The 22,886-nt window shown below is 34.8% G+C and overlaps 1 protein-coding gene across 1 annotated transcript; it reads right to left on the reverse strand.

The window, feature by feature from the left end:
- Nucleotides 1-33: 33 nt before the first annotated feature.
- On the reverse strand, nt 34-22,003 carry LOC102626983 (nuclear pore complex protein NUP205). Its single transcript, XM_006475771.4, has 45 exons — nt 21,666-22,003; nt 21,458-21,553; nt 20,019-20,093; nt 19,817-19,921; nt 19,603-19,713; nt 18,389-18,548; nt 17,895-17,980; nt 17,623-17,745; nt 17,301-17,528; nt 16,611-16,700; nt 16,044-16,205; nt 15,450-15,566; nt 15,149-15,355; nt 14,519-14,620; nt 14,260-14,403; nt 12,411-12,541; nt 12,203-12,322; nt 11,771-11,888; nt 10,859-11,056; nt 10,519-10,637; nt 10,272-10,422; nt 10,062-10,174; nt 9,895-9,976; nt 9,661-9,747; nt 9,449-9,526; nt 8,701-8,904; nt 7,799-7,891; nt 7,609-7,722; nt 7,316-7,486; nt 7,123-7,178; nt 6,974-7,046; nt 6,688-6,878; nt 6,478-6,604; nt 6,295-6,372; nt 5,389-5,553; nt 4,793-4,957; nt 4,578-4,715; nt 3,917-4,060; nt 3,463-3,585; nt 3,280-3,375; nt 3,025-3,162; nt 2,825-2,925; nt 1,163-1,282; nt 822-954; nt 34-285 (listed from the first exon to the last, which is right to left on the reverse strand). The coding sequence occupies exons 1-45, from the start codon at nt 21,804-21,806 to the stop codon at nt 202-204; spliced, it is 5,658 nt and encodes a 1,885-aa protein (XP_006475834.1). The 5' UTR covers nt 21,807-22,003; the 3' UTR covers nt 34-201.
- Between the last annotated feature and the right edge of the window lie 883 nt (nt 22,004-22,886).

Consider the following 22,886-nt stretch of genomic DNA (forward strand, 5'->3'; position numbering starts at 1 on the left):
CCGCATAGTGCAAAACTAACGTAAAAAATCATGGCAACAAAACAAATCGAACCTATATAAACATGGAAACGATGAATACAGATCATATTACAGATGAAGGATCACAATTTACAAACGGCCGGCACATCAGTGCTGACGTCATTTTAGGAAAAACATGAACAAACTGTAACCTGACCATCTATTTTCACCGCTCAAGACATTTCATAGAGCCAACTTCTGTATCGTCATTTCTTTAAGCGAAGTAACTAATCGGCGGAACACCTTAAGGTCGCGGCCAACCTTATCCTGAGTAAACCAACAATTAAAAAACAATCAAATTGCAATTTTGACTAAAACCCAACAGTCTTTCCAAATAATTGGAGCCACCGTACAAAAATCTCAATGTTTGCATAAATCTTTTGCTAACGGAAATAATTGAAGGATCTTTATCTGTGCCATTGATTTTCCAGAGTCACTTTCCTAAACAGAACACTAATGTAGGCAATGACAAATACGTTGTAAACACAAAGTCAAGTCTGTATGTCTAATTTCTATAATCCTATCACCACCAATTGGAAATTTTTTTTCTTCTTTTAAATTATTTTTTAAGGTTTGGGTGGGAATGAGAAACATGGACCACTAAACATCAACCCTTGCCCGCTATTATTACTTGAACTCGGGTGATATCGAGCGCAAAGCATATTCAAGGCCCGCTGAGCTACACCCGGAGGGGCCAATTGGAATGTCCGGATGATTACGTTGTTTAATTATTGAGCTGGAAGTTGGAACTAGGAATGATCAGACTAGTAGGCTTAAACAAGAAGGTATGGAAAGCAGCATACCTCACCAAGTAGTTCAAGCCGTTCCAATATTGGAATTAACTTTCCACTCAACAAACTTATGTCCTGTCCTGAGTCAGACTTAGCACCATATGTTATCGTTCTCATAGCTTCACTGCTAGCTGATACGATAGAACTGCCACAGGGAAACAGTAAAAAGGTTAAGAAGCTAACTTTGGCAGCAATATAGCATCAAGCTACAGACCATTTACCAATCAACCCTTCAGATAAAGAGGATTCCAAAGCTTCCCAGGTTAAAGGTCAGAGTTTAAACCCATGAACATATATATTAGGGAGACCCCACCCCAGAGTGTTGAGATACAGCTTTTCAGGAGGAAGCATACCTGTCCTGAAAATGGATAAGAATCACATTCAGCACATGCTCCGTAAGAAGAAGTAATAACGTAATTAGCTGATCTCTATTGCCAGCAACCTGGCACATTTCCACCATAGCTACATATCTCCTGTGGAGGGAGGGAAAAATAACCAACAAATTGGGTTATATTGATACCAAAGTCAATATGAGGCAAATATCTGCAAACCAAGCAGTTGTTCAATAAGATTTAATTACAAAGTTAAGCATTCATAGAAAAGCACAGACAGACAATTTTCGCAATCAAGCAAGCATATCTGCTGCAGTGAAGCTATAATACGAACACCAGTGAACAAAGAATATGATGGTTGTGACAACATAATGACTAAATACTTGGCTCCAAAGCCTCAATAAACAGAATTTGAACATATATAGACCATTAAGACAGTACAGTAAATAATTGCAATACTGGATGAGCAGACTGCAGGAGTGCAAAATCCTTTGGAACCAGAATCAAGTAACTTGAATTACTCTGAGAATAATAAAAACCATTCATTGAAGGTACAAACGTAGGACAAAGAAACTACGTAGCAACTAAGCAGAGTACAAAATTATACTTCATTTGGAGTGTTGTGGACTAAGAACTTAGGCTGCATTTGGGATTGCTAATAAAAAGTTGAGAAGGCAGCTTATTTCACAACTTATGACAAAAGGTATTTCATAACTTTCTCCACATCGAACACAATTTTCCAAAGCAAGCAGGGTTAGTTTTTAGAAACAGTTTATCAAATAATATTACTTTCACAGTTATTTTTTTAACCTTATTACTTTAACGAAAAAAAGAAAATTTATATCATATTTCCCAATAAACCCAAGTTTATCAATCATAAAGCTTATATATCATAATTTCCATGTTTTATATGAATTATGGAGTTTTTTTTTTCACTGTTGAAATTGGAGTGTTAGAAAAATAAAAAAGATGTCTGATGGATAACTTACACTCGATATACAAATACCACAAGAATATAATAATAAAATTTACCGAATATATGCACTTTGATTTTTGAAACTGAAAACACTCGACAACACATTTTGGCAAACACCTATCTGCTTTTGTGTACAGCTGATCATCTCTTCAATAAAGAAAAACATTATTTTATAAGCCGCAGCAATCCCAAAACTAGCTCTTAATCAATCAATGGACTAGAAACTTAAACAGTCGATCCAGTGTAATGCACAAGCTAGAACCTAGTGGCACATTACAGAATAGTCTTCTTTCTTTGGGGGACTTATAATAAACTTCTTGAATAATGACATGATGACGAAACAAGAAAGAGGGGGAAGTGGGGTTGCAGGGAAGTAGACTTAATTAAATTTAATAATTTTATGCAATAATTACAACCCATGCACAGGCTTCAAACAATGTAGATTATTCCCAACAAATACTCAAAATAACAGCAAATGACCAAGAAATAACCAAAATAAGAGTAAACACGTGTCGGGGAGGAAAAAATTCAATTAGTACATCAAATAACAGTAAATGATCAAGAAATAAGCCTAATAACGGTAAACATGTGTTTTTTTTGTGGTTTTTTTGGGGGTGGGGGGGGGGGGGAGAAGAAATCAATTGGTACATTTAGGTAAAAGCAAGAAAAAAATATTGGGAAATCAATGCAAAAAATCAAGTGAATACCTTTTCTGTATGTTGTCGGATGATGAAACATAATCTTCTCTAACACACATGTTGATAACTTCATCCACCTCCTGCCTTGACAGTTCATTAATGTCCCGAATCTGCAAAAAGCCACAATTTTTAGTGCCAATGGTCCCAGTATAATACATAAGCAGTGAAACAGGGATTTTCTTCAGGTGCTTTTTGCAATCCTATTACACCTTATTAAGTAGTAAGGATTTTTCTTCAGCCGCTCTTTCCAGAACTGCAGTCGCAGAATTAAGAAGAGAACCAAGCGAAGTCAATGTGAGCTGCTGCAATCCTGAATTGGTATTGTAATCATCCAGACTGCGTGAAACCTACAACAAGGTAGGTAGGCCAGGTAAGAAGAATTAACTTATAGATTAAAGCACAATTAAACCTAACAATTCCAAGTTCAAATAAATGATTCACCATCTCAACCTTCATATACATACCTGCAACCTAAGAGATTTCTTTGTGACCATAAAATATAAATAGGAGCTCAAACTAAAGCATAACTGGAATTTTTTCAGCTCTGACTTTCTCTGGTTCTGTAAATTTACACAAAAAGAAAAGTAAACCGTAAGTAAATATACAGCATTGATGTTTACTTACACTTGAAAAGGACAAGAGCATACCTCAAGAGATCGTGCTGATTGGGAAAAAGTCAAATTCTCCAGGTCACTTGAGAAAAGAGAGCTCATCATACCAAAAAGGCCTTGCACAAAGCCATACTCATCACTTTCTTCATAAGGCCAAACCTATAAACAAAAATGTTGGCTCATATAAGCAGATTAAAAACATTTTTAAAAAAATGCTTGAAAAGCCAGCAGATAAAAGTTGTAGCAGAGAAATTTCTAACGCAGGGGGGGGCGGGGGAGGGAATCAAGAGCCACTCAGTAAATTTCGTAGTGCTTGAACTACATATCATTTAGGTCACAGAACATCCAAAAGCCACTTGTAGTCATGCAAAAATATTACATAACTTACCAACTGAAAGTATCAAGCTAACTTAGTGTAGATACAATAAGCATCATGTTTCACCTCTTTGAACCATAAAATCCAGATCACATTAGTAGCAAATGCGGTTACCTTGCTAAGTATACCAACAACAAGATTAATCTGCTCCATCGTCAATTCATCAGCTTCAGATATGTTTTCCTGAAGAACTTGATCGACGAGCAATTGATGTCCTTTGATAAAATCCATGACTTCACGAACAACTTTATTCTTTACCTATCAAACCAAATTAAAAAGATAAAAGAAAGCTCATACACAACATGCAAAGAAAATGAAAACCAGGATCGTAGAGAAAGAAAGGAAAGTGACAGCAACAAACAATAAGCAAATCCAAAACAAGGGAACAAACAAGTTTTATTCTCCTTGAAAACTTTTATCATCCAAGAACAAATATCACATTTGGCAAATATTTACGATCTTATGAAACTGGGATATAATTATAGTGATGATAAGCTTGTGATCAAACAAGCTTGAAGTCATACTAGGCTTGACGGGTCTCATAAAGAATAATGACAAATACCATGGAATTACGCCTTAAGTTCCAAAAAGGAAAAACATTTCATAGATTTGCTATACACAGCCGGAACACTCATCACCATGCTAATTACACATGCGATCAGCTAAGAAGAATTGGGAAACCACTGACTCTCTTATACGCCTGTCGTTGGAGAAGTTGCTGTTTCCGTATGTTAACAGGAAAGTTGAAACATGATCTAAGAATAAGAAGGCTAACCTCAAAAAAGTCAGATGTATCAACTAATGATGTCAGAGAAAACACCAATCTCAACATAGGAGTTACGATCATTCGTTGACGGTCAATGTCCCCACCCAATGCTCTTCTAGGCTTTGTAGCAACCCGTCTTAAACTTCCCTGCAGTTAACTTCAATTTCTGAGAAATCAAAGGGCAAGAAAAATAGTACTAAAGAGCATAAGTCTAGAAGTATCACCTGCAAACCCACTGCCTTGCATGAAGCAATGTGCTCCAGAGAACCCATGGAAAATAGAACTTGGGCCCCAGATTTTCCATACTTGTGACTGATTCTTAGTAGCAATGCAAGTTCAGCCTCAAGTGTACATGCTCGTTGCAATGTATCTAGAGAGCGTTTGCCATCCTAAATCATAAATTCATTTTAAATTAGATCTCTGACATATACACAAATAGTAGTGGTCAAGCAAAACACCCCAGGAAAAGAACTCCTGTGGGGCCTGAATAAGCAATTTTTATTTTTACTTTTCATGCATAAGGATCAGGTGGTTAGCAGGATCATATACACACTGTGAAACCATATTCAGAATTGAGAATGTCCAAGCAAATAAAAAAAAAAAAAAATTCATCACTAACATTTGTGATCTCTAAAAATATTCATCATTTTTTTTTAACTGGAAAACATTCATACTATGTAATGATTAGCAATATAATCTTCCAAGAAGATATCTCATTACATTTACGACAAACATTTGTGATCTCTAGTGTTATGCAATCTAAATTTACATGTTACTTGTGTAAAAGCATGATATGATGCAATACAGAGAAAATAGACACCTGGTAGGAAACATTGCTGACGTTCATTAAGCAGGATCTCAAAAACCCTCTACTTTGAAGTTGATTTAAGAAATATTTCTCATGATCAATACAAATCAATGCATCCAGAACATAGAGTGATAGTGTTTTCCCGGGTTCACTGCCTTGGGTTGCATCTTTTATGAACTGAAACATTGAAATTAAACAACAATTATGTGAAACAGAAAGGAGAAAAGAAAAACAGTTATCGAACCACATAAAGATCAAAGTTGTACCACGTGAGAACCTGAAAAATGAGAAAACATCTTTAACAGAAAATAAAAGATAAATAACTAAATCAACAGTGAAGCAGAAAAAATTAGAATTTAAGTTAATAATAATATTTTTAAAAAAATCACAAAGAAAATAAAAAAATAAATCGTTAGAAACAATTAAGCCATCAATGGACCAAAAAGAATAAAAGGATATAAGAATAAAGCTATCGATAACTAGACTCAAATCAACTCATCTTCTTGATTTTCATTTGCTCAGTCTCATAAAAGTAGTGAATTCAACTCAGAGAAATATTAAATTATCTTATAGTGTAAACTTGAGGACATGGATATGAGCATCGAAATATTTAGGGACATGAATGAATCTGTTTGACTTTTATAGTCGCACAAGAACTTGTTTGATTATAAGAGAATGAACAACAGAGCGACCATAAAGTGCAGGTGAATATTGTGAACTCCCCAATGGACAAGAGCGGCACATCTTAAAGTACCAGGAAAATAAAAATTAATAGCAGGGAATGAGTCCAACTAATGATAGCTCATACCCCGTCCCACCTATGAACCCTGACCTAATTAGAACTTCATTATCCATTAAAATCCATTTAATCTTCTTATTGATGATAAAACATTGCTGTGAGTCAAAGTTGATACCCACCAAATCCAAGATGGCTTGAGCCTCTTTCCTCAGTGTAGAGAAATTGGCATGCGTTAGTTCGGCTTGTTCTTTATCAATCTGGAAGAAAATATAACACGATATTTCTTGATTAAATCTTTCTTTCATCAAAGAAAATAGCAAGGAAAAAGAAATGACTTCCCATACAATATAGAAACTACGTGCCTTCTGGAGATCCAGATCTTCACCATCTTGTTCATCAAGTAACAAATATTGCAAAACTGTTGTCGGAACATCTGGAGCAAGCATATGTTGACAATACTGAAAATAGCTCAGTAGCAAGGCGTATTGGCTGAACAAAGAATGATAGATCAAGGTCAGGTTCCAACAATAGACTACAACAAGCAGAGACCAGAGCTCCTAAAAGAACCATACCGTCTCCTTAAGGCTTCTGATGATTCGTTTCTCAGGATTGCCATTATAAGCTTAAACAATAGCGAGTGACAAGCACCATTTGACAATTGTTTCACCATTATAACATCAAGAAATGTGACACTATCAGAATTTAAACCACCAGGGCATAAAAATTTTTCATCTCGTAGCTTAGCCATGCATGTAAGTGCAACCTAGCATTGTTGAAAGTTAAACAAAGTTAATCAAAATAGACAACAAGAAAGGACAATCTGCAGGAATGACTTAAATGCAGATGGATCAACAATACCTGGCACAATATAAATGCCATCCTCAATGAACAGTCTGGAGAAGCGGAAGCACCAAGGCATGCATCAAGAATTCTGTCAATACCATAAAAAACAGTTACATAAAGTCTACAAAAGGAGGAGAAAAGTACTATTAGTGATAGGGGCTCACTGATATAGTATCTCAGATCGATTTCCAAGAGCAGAAATCCGCCTCGATACAGAGACCTATAAAAGCAATTTGTGGGGAAAAGCACAAAGTTAGAGAAAGCTTACTAAAAATTTCTTTCAACCATCTCTAAGAAGGGCAATACAAAGATTTTTCCCATAAAATTTTAAAATCTAGAACAAAGAAAGATATGTACCTCAACAACCTGTGACCATCCTGTTAACATATGAAGTTGGGCAGCTTGTTCTTCGAGGTTCTTATTGTACTTCCATCCCCATCTTAGTAACTGTTGAATTGCCTCTTTAACATCATTTAGCTCAGCTTCACTGCCAAAGTTACTCAACTGGGGATAAACAATATTCAATTTCTGGAATAACAAAATAAAATCAGCAATGGCATCCTCCTTCCATAGTTTCAAGAAGAGAACATTAACAATAATAGTAAAATAACAAATCCTGATTAAAGAACTCTAAAGTTAGTGAGAAAAACCTTCCACAGTTTGTCACTGAATGAAGAGAGGTCAATCAAACGGTCGCCTCGCTCTGAATAATAGTAGATACCACCCTTTCCAGAAGTAGTTGGATTCCCAAGTATCTCCTCAGCCTATAACACAATTTTAATGAGAATATGGCATTTCTGGAGGACAAAAAAGGATCCAATTTAGTGGCTAGAAACTTACCAGCAAGTCATATTTCATATTAGAAACAATCTGAGAAAGCTTCATAGCAGTATCTGGAGATCTAAATTGGACAACTTCTAGCAACTCTAACACCTACATATATCCCAAAATAGAGAGTCAAATTTAAAGAAACAGAAATAAAAATAAGAAACCAGGTCTCACTTAACTTTCCACAAGTACGTTATCAAGGCAAATGATATACACACAATACTCATTCTACCAGCTATAAAACATAAAAGAATTCATAAAGCATAATACAGGCTTAGGTTCAAGTCCACATTCCATTAGATAGTTTAGAAAATTGGAGGATAGACAAAATATCTTATGGAGGTATCAGTCAAACAGCATTTGAATTGCTATGGAGGATGTGTGTGGGTGAGGGAGAGAGGAACATCAATACTGAAGGTCTAAATAAACAAGTTCCTAGTGTAGAACGATTTCTACAGAAAAGCACTATTAATTACTAATAACATGCATGTGCTTTGTTCCAAGCTTTGTGTTTAATGACTAATAACATGCATGTGATTTGTATCATCAACACGTGTTCCAAAAGAAGCCATCCCCTCATATATACCTTGTTCTTTGATCCCAAGGTTTGTGTTTAAGGTCCTTAACCTTTTCAAGAATATCAAGTGTTTTAAGAAATTTTCCTATGTTGAAGTAGGCTATGGGACCTGGGAAATCCACCCAAGAGCATTGTCTTAAGGCCTTTTAGCAACTCAAAACTAGATTGTCTCCTCACCTGATAGATAGCTTGTTCTAAATATCAATAATAAAACACTACCACAACGAATATGTTCCGAGAACTAAACAATGCATGCAAACACAATATGAATATAAGATTTTTACAAGAGAAAGGGGTGGCAATAGAACATGACAAATACGAAAGTAACTAACAATACCTTACTCTTGCTGATAGTTCTGGTTCCAGCATGTTCTGTGATATTTTGAACCATGAAAGGGAGAGAGAGAGTGCGATCAGTATCTTCAATATGATCCCGCCCAAAAAGATGAGCAAGGATGGTCTGACATGCCTCTTGGTGAGTGGAACTACTCCCATAACCCGCATGCAATTCAATAGCTAAAAGCTTCAATAGCCATGCTCTCTGGGGGAGATAAGAGATAACATGAATGAAAATTGGTTTACGTAGCAACAATTAGCAAGCACCCCTGGATACCAACACTTGATTCCTGAATCAGACATTTTGTAGCACGCATCGCGAATTCATGAGATTGCATGCACACGTGCTGGTATTGCCAAGGAATTACGAAAATAGGGGAAAGTTTTTCCTAAAATCTAGAATATAACAGCATCATCAGGTCTCAATGAAATCACTCTTTTGTTTCGATTTGCAAGGGGAGGGGAAAGGAAGGAAAGAAGGTATAAGAAACAATATATTTTCAGTGTGTTTCAAGGGCTTCACTCATCACCAATTAAAAACAATACAAAAGGTTGGTTCAATTATGATCAATGTGACTGCCCTTTTTTTTAAAGAAAACATACAACTCCTATGACAAATAAGAAAAGTCACATATAGCCCCTGTAATTTCTTACCAGAAACTGTAAGCATAGAAATTGTATGATCAGAACAAACATTAGGAATAATACATGAGGAAAATCATTAAAATTGGAATATTGCATAAAAGTACCTGATGGAGGGAACTGATGCGGAGTGCCTGGTTGCTATTTCGTTTAGGGAGTGGTGCTACACCGATAGCATCAAGGTGCTGTCATAATAATGATAAAAAAAACAAAGGAAACAACAAAAAAACTACAGTATTAGCAGATATATATATATTGGTAAGAATCTATGAGTATTACTAAACGGCTTTTAAATCATCAAAACATGTGCATGTTGTACCTTAACAAAGAATTGATACTTTTTATTGCTCAAGAGATCCATGGTAGGACCACACGTTAACGGATCCAAGCACAACTCATAAAGTAGCTGTGCAAAGCAAATAGTCAAATTCTCAACGGAAAATGATAAAGAGACCCCAAAGAACAAGTAAAAAAGAAGGGGGAAAGGATAGATACATTTAACGTTTAATGTTTAGTAAAAGGATATAAGAAAAGTGATCAGATGGCACCTCACCTGAAAACCAAATTCGTGAAGCAATGCATTTACATCTGGCTTTGAAACCTTCTCCAAGATTTCAAGGATAATCTTCAAGCAACTGAAAATGACATAATAAATGCACAATCAAACATGAAAACGTAGAGATAATAAAAGTCAACAGAGGCAACATATAAACAGCTAACCTGTAATGAAACTTTGGCTGTAAAACTGTCCGTTCAATAGGCGTATCAAGATCAAATTTAAGCAGTAAATGTGTGATATTTGGAGCAGGCCGACTAATATTATCAATTAGAAGCTGCCAAAACATATAAGAGAGTATATAGTATATGTAAACATCATAGATGATTGTTGAAAACATTCTTTACATCTTAAAGTAAGGATATGAGACAAACCTGCATTATGAGAACCCCAGGATCATCCCCACTTTTCTCTATAATTTGACTTTCTTCTGACCGCAACTCAAGGCAAGCTGCATAATCCTCCACCAAACTACTTGCAGCATTGTACTTTAGGAGTAACTGTACAAGCCCAACCATGCGAGAACTGTCGTCCCAAAGTAGTATGAAAACAATATTAAATCAGTCAATCATAAATTAGACCAATAAAATAAATAAAAGAAATTTGACACACAGGGAATACCTTAAAATACTCATGATTTTGATAGAACACTGCTGTATTTGTGGAAGAAAATCATATCTTACATACTCCAATAGAGCTACAATTTGATTATGATCTTGAGATAGTATAACATCCACGGGCTACACAGAAAATGAGCAAGAAATGAAAACCTCACTGAAGTTTTTTTCACATGACTAAGGCATAGTCATGAGAAGATAACTTCTCAGGAACTATATGATACTTCACCATTCATGAATTTGAAGATTGACATTTGTTCCACCTAGCTAAAATGTTCAGCAAAGATCCAGCTTTTTTTTTTCCCTTTTGAGAAAAAGCAAACATCCAACATCGAAGTAATTACCTGGTATAAAGGACGCCAGAAATCAGAAAGAAGTAAATCCTTTTCAAAGACAAGGATTACAATTTCCAAAGAAAGTTGCACAGCCTTTTCTAAAAGTGGCCCATATATTTGATTATTCCGTTCAGTAATGATTGAATCAACTCCAGGCTGAAGTATCCCCATAATATTTCGGAAAACAGCCTTGCCACTCATGAAATCCTGAAAAGCATAACATCAAATACAGCAAGAAGATGAGCTCAATTACTAGCACAACCTCGAGTCTGACAATGCAGCTCCGCTAGTAAATAAACTAGATAAACAACAATATTATGGAAGGCAATCAGCCAAAGCATCTCTTTGCTATAAAGAGAAAATAAGTCCAAGGAGATAAAGCATATTGTCAAGCCCAATTGGAATGACACAAATTCATAACCATTTTTTCTTTATTTTGATACCTCAAAAATCCCCTAAACACAAACAAGAAACTTGTATCTACCTACTAGGTAGGAGGCTCCAAGAAATCAAACCCAGACCCTGTGGGAGCAACCCCACAAGCGCCTTCTCAACTAATCTGAGTTTTATATCCAAAGATTGTACCAAAGTTGTAGTACAAGTAATAAGTATCTTTAGCACAGAAAAAATAATTGTAGAAATAATATAGACTATATTAAACAATGAAATCAGATAGAGAGGTAGAAATGGCATAACTGTTTGATATCCATGCATGTTACTAGTCACTAATGTTAACATCAAGCCGTAAACATTAGTGACTGGTAATATGCATGTGCTTTGCTCCAAGCTTTGTGTTTAATGTTCTCTGCATAACTGTTTATTTCTAAGTCTTTTTTCATACACAAACACATATATGTATGAAAACTGGCTTATATTGATGGTGTGAAAGAAGAAGAAACCTTCAAAACAATATGCACGTACTTTTAGCAACTCCAGTACAGGGAGCTGCATCTGAATTGGAGATGATTGAGTAAGTGTTGATGATTGTTCCACAGCATTGTCAATATCTTCTTCTTGAATGTCATACATGTTCAATATCCTGCACAGTAAATGATATCAAACATAAATATCAAACCAAATATAGTCATAGTTCAGAATTCAATAAACTCACTGCCTCTACAGAACTGGCCTAATATTTATTCACATATTTTTGTGTGGGAGAATTCTAACAGATAGAGAGGTAGAAAAGGCATAAAAAACAAGCATATGATTGCAATTGAAGAAAGATAAAGACAAGTTGATTAGATAGCCAACCTAAATGTCTAACAAAATAAAAATAACTCGCAAGTAAAATATGTAGAAGCTCAAAATCACAGGGAAAAGCTTCCAGAATAAACTATGGGAAATGCTCACATATGAAAATGCTTGAGACAAGCAACAACCAATTGCCATTTCTCACAAGGGTCTGCATAGGCTCTTTGAGGGAAAGGCCCAAACACATGATCATATACGAACCTAAAGATGCCAACAAATCTGCAAAAAAAGACCCTTAATTTTAAAGTTACTAAGGAGGAGGAGACATCCTAATACCCAGAAAAGAATAGGACACCAAATCCAATACCTACGCCCTCTGTCGCTTACGTCTTTTTCTTCAGCAATTAGAGCATTTAAGAGGTTAAGGAAAGATATTGTCGAAGGGTATTGCTCCCTCCTCGCTTCTATTTCATTCAGTTCAAATTGCATATCGTAAACCTGTCAATGACACCATATGACATAAGCTCATACAAATTACAAATAAGACAAGCACTATTTCCTGTAATAATTAATGGTGATAGTCCAAGCATTTTGGAAGGCTTGCCTGAACGCAGCACAGCTAACAACTTGATATCCATACATTTCCTAGACCGTTTTCTCATACCACCTCTTAATTTAGTTAACAAAAAATGCCATAACAACATTTATGGGCATTACCACAGATCAAATTCAGCAGTATATATATAATGAGAAAAGTCATGTATTTTATTTTATTTTATTTTTTATAAGAAACTATAAATTGTGTTAATGATGATGAATTGTACAAATCACCATTAACTTTCTGAGAAAGAAAAAATAATGAAAACTTTTCCGTGCTATACAAAATATACCAATCACCCCTCTACAATACTAGACCAGCCTAGACACCTATCTCAAAACACTCTCCCAGCTTAGATGAATGAAGGAAAAAGATGAATCTATGAAAAGCAAACATCTTTAATGTGCACCTATAAACATCGATAAATTACATTACAAAAAGTATATGCATCACGTAAGACAATAATGAATGTTTGTTAACAAAATTCATGCAATATTTGTCGTCCTATATAACTGAAAGTAGAAACTATGAAAAGCAAACATCTTTAACGTGCACCAATAAACATTGATAAATTAAATTATAAAAAGTATATGCATCACATGAGACATAATAATAATCAGCAATTGGACAACCATTAAATTGATGCAAAAAGAATAAACAGAAGTGAAAAGTAAACTACGATGAATTTTGTTAGCAAAAAAAGGAAGCATAGTTGCAAAAAGTAAAAAGACAATCTTGGACAGGCAAAGGGAGGGTGTGTATGAATCAATAATGTAATACTACATCAAGTAACATTAACCATGAATTCATATTTTTTTATCAAGTAACATTCATTTGGTCCATTTCGGTGGTATAAAGATTAAAGAACCGGTGGACCAATATCACGTCCTGTGGTTCGTAAAAAATATACTTCATCTTATGAAAAACAATGGCATCACAAAAAGACAAGAAAAACTCATAAACAGAGAGAGAAGGATGTGCATCCCAAAACCATATGTACAAGGAGTACATCCATTTGTCCAAATTTCTATGTGAATCAAACTCCGGTTTCTCCCATCAATAGCCATTTATATAAGGAAGATGGTAATATTTTTCACATCTGGCTTGTTGCTTGGTTTAATGGTGGTTTGAAGTGTTCATATTTATCTAGCTTTGACTGATTAGTATATTATATTATGTGCAAGTTCTTGACAGTTAGTAGTACGAGTTATTTAAATCGCTAACTCTTCTAGAACATGACTTGAAAATATTTTCTGCGCTTCTACAATGTATACATTTGAACACTTCCCCCAACCCCCACCCGCTTTTACCCGTTCCCTTGATAAAGCTAAGAGGCACACATAGAGGTTTTATGGACCTATATAATGGGATGTAGCAGTTTCGTCTTCTATCTTGGTGTACAACCTGTAATCCTTCCTTTTTGTGTATTAATGTTTTTGAATCTAGAAATTCATCATGTTTTGGCATAAGTAATTATAATGCCACAATATCAAATAAAAACCAAGCAAAGACATTTAAGCAATAAGCAAGAGAAATAAATACTATGCCTTAAGCTGATGCCTTCCAAGTACCCTTCATCAACCAAATACCAAATTTTTACATTGCACAAGAAACTAACCTGCCCTGCAATTGGTTGTGCAGTATTCCCAACATGAGTCCCAACAACTACAGGTAGATCATACTGCTCAAGCAAACGCCAAATGTTATCCTTCATGACCAGGGAAACATGAATGCAGGCAGCAATTGCATTCCGCAAGGCACCCTGAGAAAGCATGTAGTATATTTGATTTTAAATGGAATGCATAATATTTTAGTGGAAGCTTCTAATCTGCAAATGCTATACTAGAATATTCTCAGCATTAATCACAGCTATTGACCTTCAGATAAGGAGGCACATTTTCGTAACTAAGGAGCTTGAATAATGGTTCAATGTCAGGAAACCAGTTCTTCCTTTCAATAGAATTTCCATTTTCCATAACCTGCAGCACACACCAGAAAAACAAAGTATTCCTTTCAATTAAAGAAACAAGATCAAGGTGATGCATTGGTACATTCAGAAACGAGATGGGGGAAAGAGGGAAAAAAAATAGCCATACAACCTAAAGTTTGGAAAGAAAGGTCCCACTGGACATTGCAGAAACTCTAGTTGTTTCCTTGAGTGTTTTGGAAAAAAAAGGGGGGGTTTTTTTTTTGGGGGGGGGGGGGGGGGGTCTTTTTGAAAAGGGCAAGCAGGAAGAAATGGCGCACAACCACAAAGTGTTTCTGTTTGTGCAGAGAAGATATTTACTAGAACAGCAAAATGAGTTAATGGATACTCATCAGCTCAGTTATCCTGACAACCCTCAAATTTGAATGCAATAGTAATTAAACAACATGAAACAGATGAACCAGCCACCAAAAAAGCAATCAGCTATATATAAACATCGGCATACAGAAAAATATTGATAGAAAAAATAATCCTAAAAGGGATGATAAATTGAGCAGCTGTGCAGGGAAAGATGTCAAACCTTCTGAAGGACATTCAAATATGCAACAAGTGCTTTTGCATCCCCCTCTTGAAAATCTGGTAAAAGGGCCCCACCAGTTTGAAGAGATTGTTTGAACTTTTCATCATAAATTGATAAGCAATCAAACAATGTTCTCCACCCAATGGAGCGGAATGCTTTACCCTGGAGCAACTCATAAACCTTTGAAGCACCTTCTTGACTAGAAGCCTGAAAAGAACATCATATCAAGGAATCGAGTATAAGCATCAAAACAGAGGGTAAATAGGCATGTCTCACATATTTAATTACAATATTTTCCTACCAAGGTACTCAGCATTTTCAAGAAGGCCACAAGTGTTTGAAAATTTGTATGATCCTCTCCCGCAAAAACCACAAATGTCCACAGGACATCATTGCCAGACAATAGCTCTGGTTCCTTCTGAAATTTGTTTCAATTACAGTATCATCATAACAAAATAAGCAAATGATGTAGCAAGATAGCATGAAATTTAAAAAAAAAAAATTAATTAATTAATTAATTGTTACAGCAGAAAGTTATTGATATAGAAGAGACTCAGGATATTTTGATGCAATTAATACCAGTTACAAATCAAATGAAAACTTAAGTCTAAAGAAAAAGTTTCCGAATTTACAATAGAGGAGCTTATTTAAGCGTCACATAACCAACAAGTGTGAATGAAGAGAAATTTAAAAATTGTACATAAAGTTTTGGAAAATTGACAAATCAGTGTTGTAGGCTTAGTCCAAACAGCGAATTTTTTTTGTTCAAACAACAGTCTAAAACTTAAATTCTTTCAACATTTACTTAGATTGCTAATATACTAAACTAAGAAGAAACAAGACTACATTCTTTAGTTTGAAATTCTTTCAGTGCCACATTTATTGTAAAACAAACCTGATAAATTTCACTGACAAATTCCAAGAGAGAGACAAAAGGCAAAGGGCCTATTTCAGTATCCTGTTGAGAAGGCAAGTTGCTATCATGCACAAAATCATGTGATCCAGCTATACGATATGAATTAAGCACACTCATGGCTTTATCCTTTGATTCTTTGACCTATAAAATAGAATAAAAAAGCTTTATCAAAGTAATAACAATCATAATTCAAGATAAATCTCTTCAAGACCAACACACGCAGAAGAGCAGAAGAAGATCTGGGTTCCATGCATGAAGCGTTAATGTATTAAAATTAGCTGACACCAGGTCACAGAGACAGCAAGTTCCTGTTTTTTGTCACAGAAACTAAATCATCTTTGAATTTGTAGACATGAATTCCAAATGCTACAAAAGGGATACTAATAGTATTAGAAAGGAACTACCAAAAAAAGCAATAAAAAATTGACAGATATCTGAGATAATTTAGTGGCATATTCATTTGATAGACATTTTAGTTGTCCTCCAAATAATACCATCTAAAGTGTCAATTTACAATAGAGTAGGAACCAGAAGAATTCAGCTGACCTTGTCCCTAGCAAGTTGGTGAGATAGGAAGCAAGTAATCAGCTTGTGCAAGTAAGCATTATTCATGTAGACCATATCCTCGTCATCGTTCTGTAGACATTAAAAATAGACAACAGCTTTTAAACTATTCCAATGGCTAATCAACTATTACAAGTATCAACATGTCCACCACATGATAGACAAGAAACCAAAAAATGACCATTATCCCATATTGAGAAACTAAATCTCAATATGTATAACCTAGAGTGCACAATTTGCTTAAAAGGGAGGAGAAATAAACAAAAGTGCTACCAGACCAAACAACATTAGAAGATGGGAACAATAAATGGCATGAATGTGGGAAAAAAAAATTGTTACCAGAAAATTTACTAGAGAAGAAATTTAGTAAGATAACCCAGAGACACGGGATCAAGAACGCACCAGCAGTGCAAAATAAAATAGTTTCAACAGTATGATATATGAACTTTCCAAAACATCCGGCATAGAGTCAATGACCCAGCACAAACATGCAAATGACTTTTAAAGGATACATTTCACAGTCAAATGGAGCAAATAACCATAGTTGCAATATTAAGAAAGCACTTGAGTAATTTTCAAGTTGTTGAACTATAAAGAAAACAATTGTCTTGAAGGTGCCTTATTAAGAAATGAATTTTTTTTAACAAAAATAATTAGATGACGAAAACAGACCTGGTAGGCAGCAGTTCGTAGAGCTTTATCAAGTAAAAACTGGAAAACATTATTCGAGAAAATTGTTTCCAGACATGAGCGTATATTACTCAATTCACTAGATGAAGAACTTGAAACTGTTTCCCTTGCAGCAATCTCATCATGTATCAGCATCAAGTGTACAGCCCAAGCAAGCCTTACGCCACCAACAAAGCCCTCCACAATTGGATCACTTCCTGTGGCCATCACCTAAAGCAAGGAAAATCATCAGCAACTAGCAAATCATCAAATATGAAAGGTTACCACGAATGGCTAGGAAAATTTCCATAATTGTTAATCTTACAATTTCATGAAACTCCTTCCTAAAAGAAGCATCACGGGACAGAACAGATGATTTATCAGGTACTGTACTCAGAGCATCTGATATGAAAGCAATGACAAGAGAAAAGAGAAGGCTAAATGTAATCTGCATTGGAGGAGGAAAGGAAAAATATAAGATTAAGTGGCAAGGCAAAAAAGTTTGAAAACACAAGTCCATGTTTGTAAAGATACATGCAGCACTGCAAACAAACAAGCAGTACATATCCATACAGTCAACAAAAACAAAAGGCATGCCTGATGCTTCAAGGTGTCATTGTTCTCACTAAGTTCTGCAGCGCTGTCCTTTAAAGCAGAAAAGGCATCCTTTACGTCTTTTGGACCTGCAACAAGCAAATTTTACAATGTAAGTGCATAATACCATAAAATTATTCTCCTTCAAGCAGAAACAACAAAGCATCCGTAAGAGAGATGAGTCCATTCATAATGCTGAAAACATCTTGAGTCCATTCATAATGCTAGAAAAACTAACTTAATGTCATGGTGAGAGGCAGCAATATTTGTCACCTGTCCTGGTAACTTAGCTTCTAGAGTGAGAAAGGAGAGTAGAAAGTCAATGATACTGTAACAAATTATTAGTTCTTGATTAAGAAGATCCTACCAAAACCCTGAAATACTAGAACTCAGAGGTAATTACATAAGTTGGAGGCACTGACATCAAACTAACATACCACAAACCTTCATCAAACACAATAGAACATGTAAACCCATCAAAAGTTTTTGTCACTTACTTGTCCGCACAACCAGAACAGAGAGGACAAGGCAGTGTCCAAGTATTAGTCTTTCCCTATAAACCACAGCTCTGCGCTCAACAAGAGCTCCTCTAGAATCAAGAACATAGCGCTCACAGAGGGGACCACCCAAACCAGTAGGTTCTTCTCGATTGAGTTCCTAAAACCAAACCAAAAAAAAAAATTGTGTCAAATTCTAATTTGATTTTTTAAATTCAATACAATATTAAATTAAATAATAGGAGATTGTAAATGAATGTTTATTTCCCACACCCACTCTCTTAACATTGTTGGAACAAAATTTAAGATCGTATGCCTTGATATGAAAATATTTTATACATGAAGCCACAGTTTGATTCATATGTAAGTCTTTTTATCGATACAAATTTAATGTTAAACAGAGACCAATTCTCGTATTTGGTTCACGAAACAAAGAACCACACCAAGAAATGCATGAAACAATGCTGCAAGTGGACTCCTATGATCAACATTGGATTCTAATGCTGAGGTAGAAGAGGATAGTATTCCAAGGATTTGGAGATGTATCTATAAAATTAGAAGTGCAGCTTGAAAGATGTCAAAAAATCAGAATATGGTAGCTTACAGGTTAACAAGTTGCTACCAGAAGTTTAAATTTATCACATAAATTCAAACCTTAACAAAGTGAAAATAAAATATATTATAAACTTCCAGCCAAGACTATGAACTCTGAACAGCATGACAAATAGAGTTGCTCCATGAACAACTTTGAAATAACTTTAATACCCAGAACACTTTGCCATCCAACACTGACAAGGTTATGAGTATATTAAAGAAAGCTATTTTAAACAATAAGTATAAAATCAAGTCCATGATAGAAACGATCAATCAACACAAAAGCTGAGACTTTCCATTGCCAAGAATATAAAAGTAGACATTGCACTAATAATTTAAAAATATATATATATTATAAACCCATTAGCCTATTTCATCAGCCAAACAAAGATGATTCGCTCAAGGAATTTTAGAAGGGACTAAAGAAAGCAAAGCAGAAATGGACTACCTGAATGACATGTACAACTAAGTAGCCCCCCCCCCCCCCCCCCCCGGTTTCCAAAAATCATGAAATACTGCATCCAGAAAATCTCAGTACAAGACAATGACCCATAAACCACTCAGAAATTCTTCACATTTACAAGGCATAACGTAAAAGGGAACATCAAATTGGTTCAAACCTTCATAAGGGAAATCAGCCGCTGCCTAAGCCCTGTGTTAACAAGATCTTCCAAATACTTCTGAATGTCAACCACAATATCTTCTTCAAGTCCCTGATCAAGCACAACAGCCTACAAAAGTATCATAGTAACAATTCTTGGCAGAGATTGATGAAAGGCCAACTAAAACTGTATTGGACAAGGATGGTTGATAGGGTTACAGAAAGGAACCTACTCTGAATAGTATATAAAGAGCTGTTATTAGATCTCGTCTCTCAGTGTACCAGAGTCCAGATGCAAGACGTAAGATTTCTATAGGATCTCGGCCCATCAGACCGCACTAGAAATAGAAGAAAATTTAAAAACATAAATTCAGTTAAAATATGATAATAAGCTGTATAAGTCACAGAAAAATATGAGTAGCAAATAGATCATACCTCTTGATTGGCAGAAACAAGCAAACGAACGCAGTCTACTTCATTGAGATGGAGGTCATCACTCAATTTCAATGCCTATAATAATTTTTAAAAAAAACCAAAAAATCAAAATAAAAACAGTAATAAAGATAACATAGGAAATTGAATCAAATACTGTAAAGTCTGCAAAGCATGGTTCCCTCGAGATTCAACACTAAGTCAAGCACCATACGCAAATAATCCAGAATAACAAAATCAATTCAAATGCAATAAAGGGGGTGAACTAGAGAATAAACTTTCATGAATATGGTATAAAACAGAACTTAAAAAATAGTGATATCTACACAAGCAAAAGCAAATAACTTTCAAAACACTATTAGTTCCAGAAGAAAAATGTTTACATTTACTAATTAATCAAACAGTTCAATGAAACTAGACCTGAATGAACATCAAACTGAAGACACACAACCATAAAGTCAAATCATAAGTGCAACGACCACAAGAACCATTAAATGTCTAAAGAATTAAGAGCAGATTGCAGTGGATTCAGGGACCAAGTGCAATATTAAGAATAGAGATCAGCTTGAAATTGTGTGAGAATGAATAATTTTCAAACACAGGGAGTAAAAGCAAAAGACCCATGTATCCAAAAAATGCTCCTTTTAAATTCTTTTTACATTTTTCTATATTTGAATCTTCCAGGTTTTTGTTTTCCTACTGTTGTTCAGTAATGTTATACACTTAATACTTTTTATATATAATTGTTAGTCTTCTTTCAATCAATGAATAAAATTTTCAGTTCTCACTACTAAGTTTCTCCATATTCTGCATTTATGTTCTCATCCTTTATACTATGAATTGGATATGCATATGTTATCTTCATTTATTAGATTTGATTAATCATTAAAACCTTTATCAAATAATCAAAAATGTTTTTTGTGTCAAACAAATCCTTTAGATGTTTCCAACAAAAAGCTTTTGAATTTAAAAAAAAAAAATCATTTAGGAACTGAAATAATATATACCAATGAAGCTAATGAAAGAAAGTTTATAATTCCAAAGTGGATTTTCTTTTTCCTTTGACAATGTGGTTGGCAATGAATTCCCACAATAGACGAGAGTGCAAGCACTCCATTTCAACATTTGCGCCTTCTAATGTAAAATATATGAAGGACTCCACAATCTTAATGCTATCTCAATGATGAAGAATTTAACACCAATTGATAAGCTATTTTGAAACAAAAAATGGCAATTAAAAATACACAAACAGTTCAGCTATTGCGAATCCATTAATAACAACATAGTAAGGAGACATCCCAAAGAATCTCTTTCGATCCAGAAGCAACTATTTCTCCGAACAGCTGATCCAATGCGAGACAATGTGTGCTAGGTTAAACAATGGCATTATAATATGAAAGGGACATATCAGTCAAAAAATTTAACACGGTAACAAAGCTTACAATCTGAACATCCTGATCATCGAGCGAAATAGGCGGTGAATCCGGAAGCCTAACTTCTCTCGACTGCACTTGTGCTCTGTCAGACGGTTTAGGAGGCTAAAAAGGTAAAACAAAAATAAATAAAAAATTAAACTAACATTTTCTTTTTTTTTCTTTTTTTCTTTTTTGTGAGTTGCAGGGAAGCAAAAGAAAAGAAAAGAAAGTATACCGGATAGGAGAGGAGGGACTTAAAAGACGAAAGAGAGTTGTGAATGGCGTGAATCAGCTCGATTCGTTGAGCTGGCGACGGAGGCGAAGGACCGAGGAGTGCGGATTCGATTGTGGCGAGAAGTTGCTTTGTTGACACCATTTGTGGATTTTCTGGTTCTTTCCCACTATGTTGAAACCCTGGGATTCAGAGAAAGCATAGAGCATGACAATTTGGGGACAAATTGGGCGGGAAATGGGGACGAGTTGAGCGTGTGGAGTGATGTAAAACCCTATATAAAGCCCTAACAGTTGTTTTTGTTCCTAGTCTGCTCTTCCGGGTCCAATAGACAGTGAAAGGGAAGCGGAAGCATATAAGTAAGTAGTAACTACTAAACGATTTTCACTTACATTTGAGTGCGGGGGCCGGTAACAACTTTTTTTTTTTTTTAAATTACATTATAATAATGTTCTTATTATAATTTATATTATACGAGGTTTACCATTAATATTTATAATATAATTACAGAAATTAATTTATATTAATTTTTATATAGTATTATTTATATTTTATATATTTTTAAAAAAAAATTATCTTCATTTATTTATATACCATAATTAAAAAAGAAAATTTTTTTTTTCTATTTTTTCCTACACCTTCTAAAAAAAAAGAGAAGTAAAATGAAGGATTTCAAACTTGAGTCTTGTCACGGAAAACCCCTTCACAAGACAAGACCACATCCCATTCTATGCGAGAGTTTATATTTTATTGTTTTGCTTTGGTCGTTAATAGTTTGATCATTTTCAGACAACAGTAGATAGAAACAACGCTCATAACGTGTCCTATTAAAAGCAAGAATGAAAGAAATGTAAGGCCTAAGCCATCCGCACCAAAATAAATGAATTTTTTTTTAAATTAAACCACTAATAGAACTTGATTGTATTATAAAATATATGTATATCCACATCTTATATTGTAATATAATTGTATATTGTAATTATAAGTGCTAAAGATATAGTAACTAACACTGCGCCATGTATCCATACATATTACAAAAATCATCCAAAAATAAATGAAAATATTATGTATTTCGACTAGTGTAAATTCAACGTACCATTATTTGAGAGTCATGAAATAATCGTATGAAACCCAGAAAAAGGTTATTGATCCAAACCGAAAATATAATAATTAGTGGCACTTGATTACTAACAAAATCATGTGCCCAAAAGTTGAATAAAGTAA

The sequence above is a fragment of the Citrus sinensis genome, chromosome 1, assembly GCF_022201045.2.
Source record: "Citrus sinensis cultivar Valencia sweet orange chromosome 1, DVS_A1.0, whole genome shotgun sequence".
In the NCBI taxonomy this organism is placed as follows: domain Eukaryota; kingdom Viridiplantae; phylum Streptophyta; class Magnoliopsida; order Sapindales; family Rutaceae; genus Citrus; species Citrus sinensis.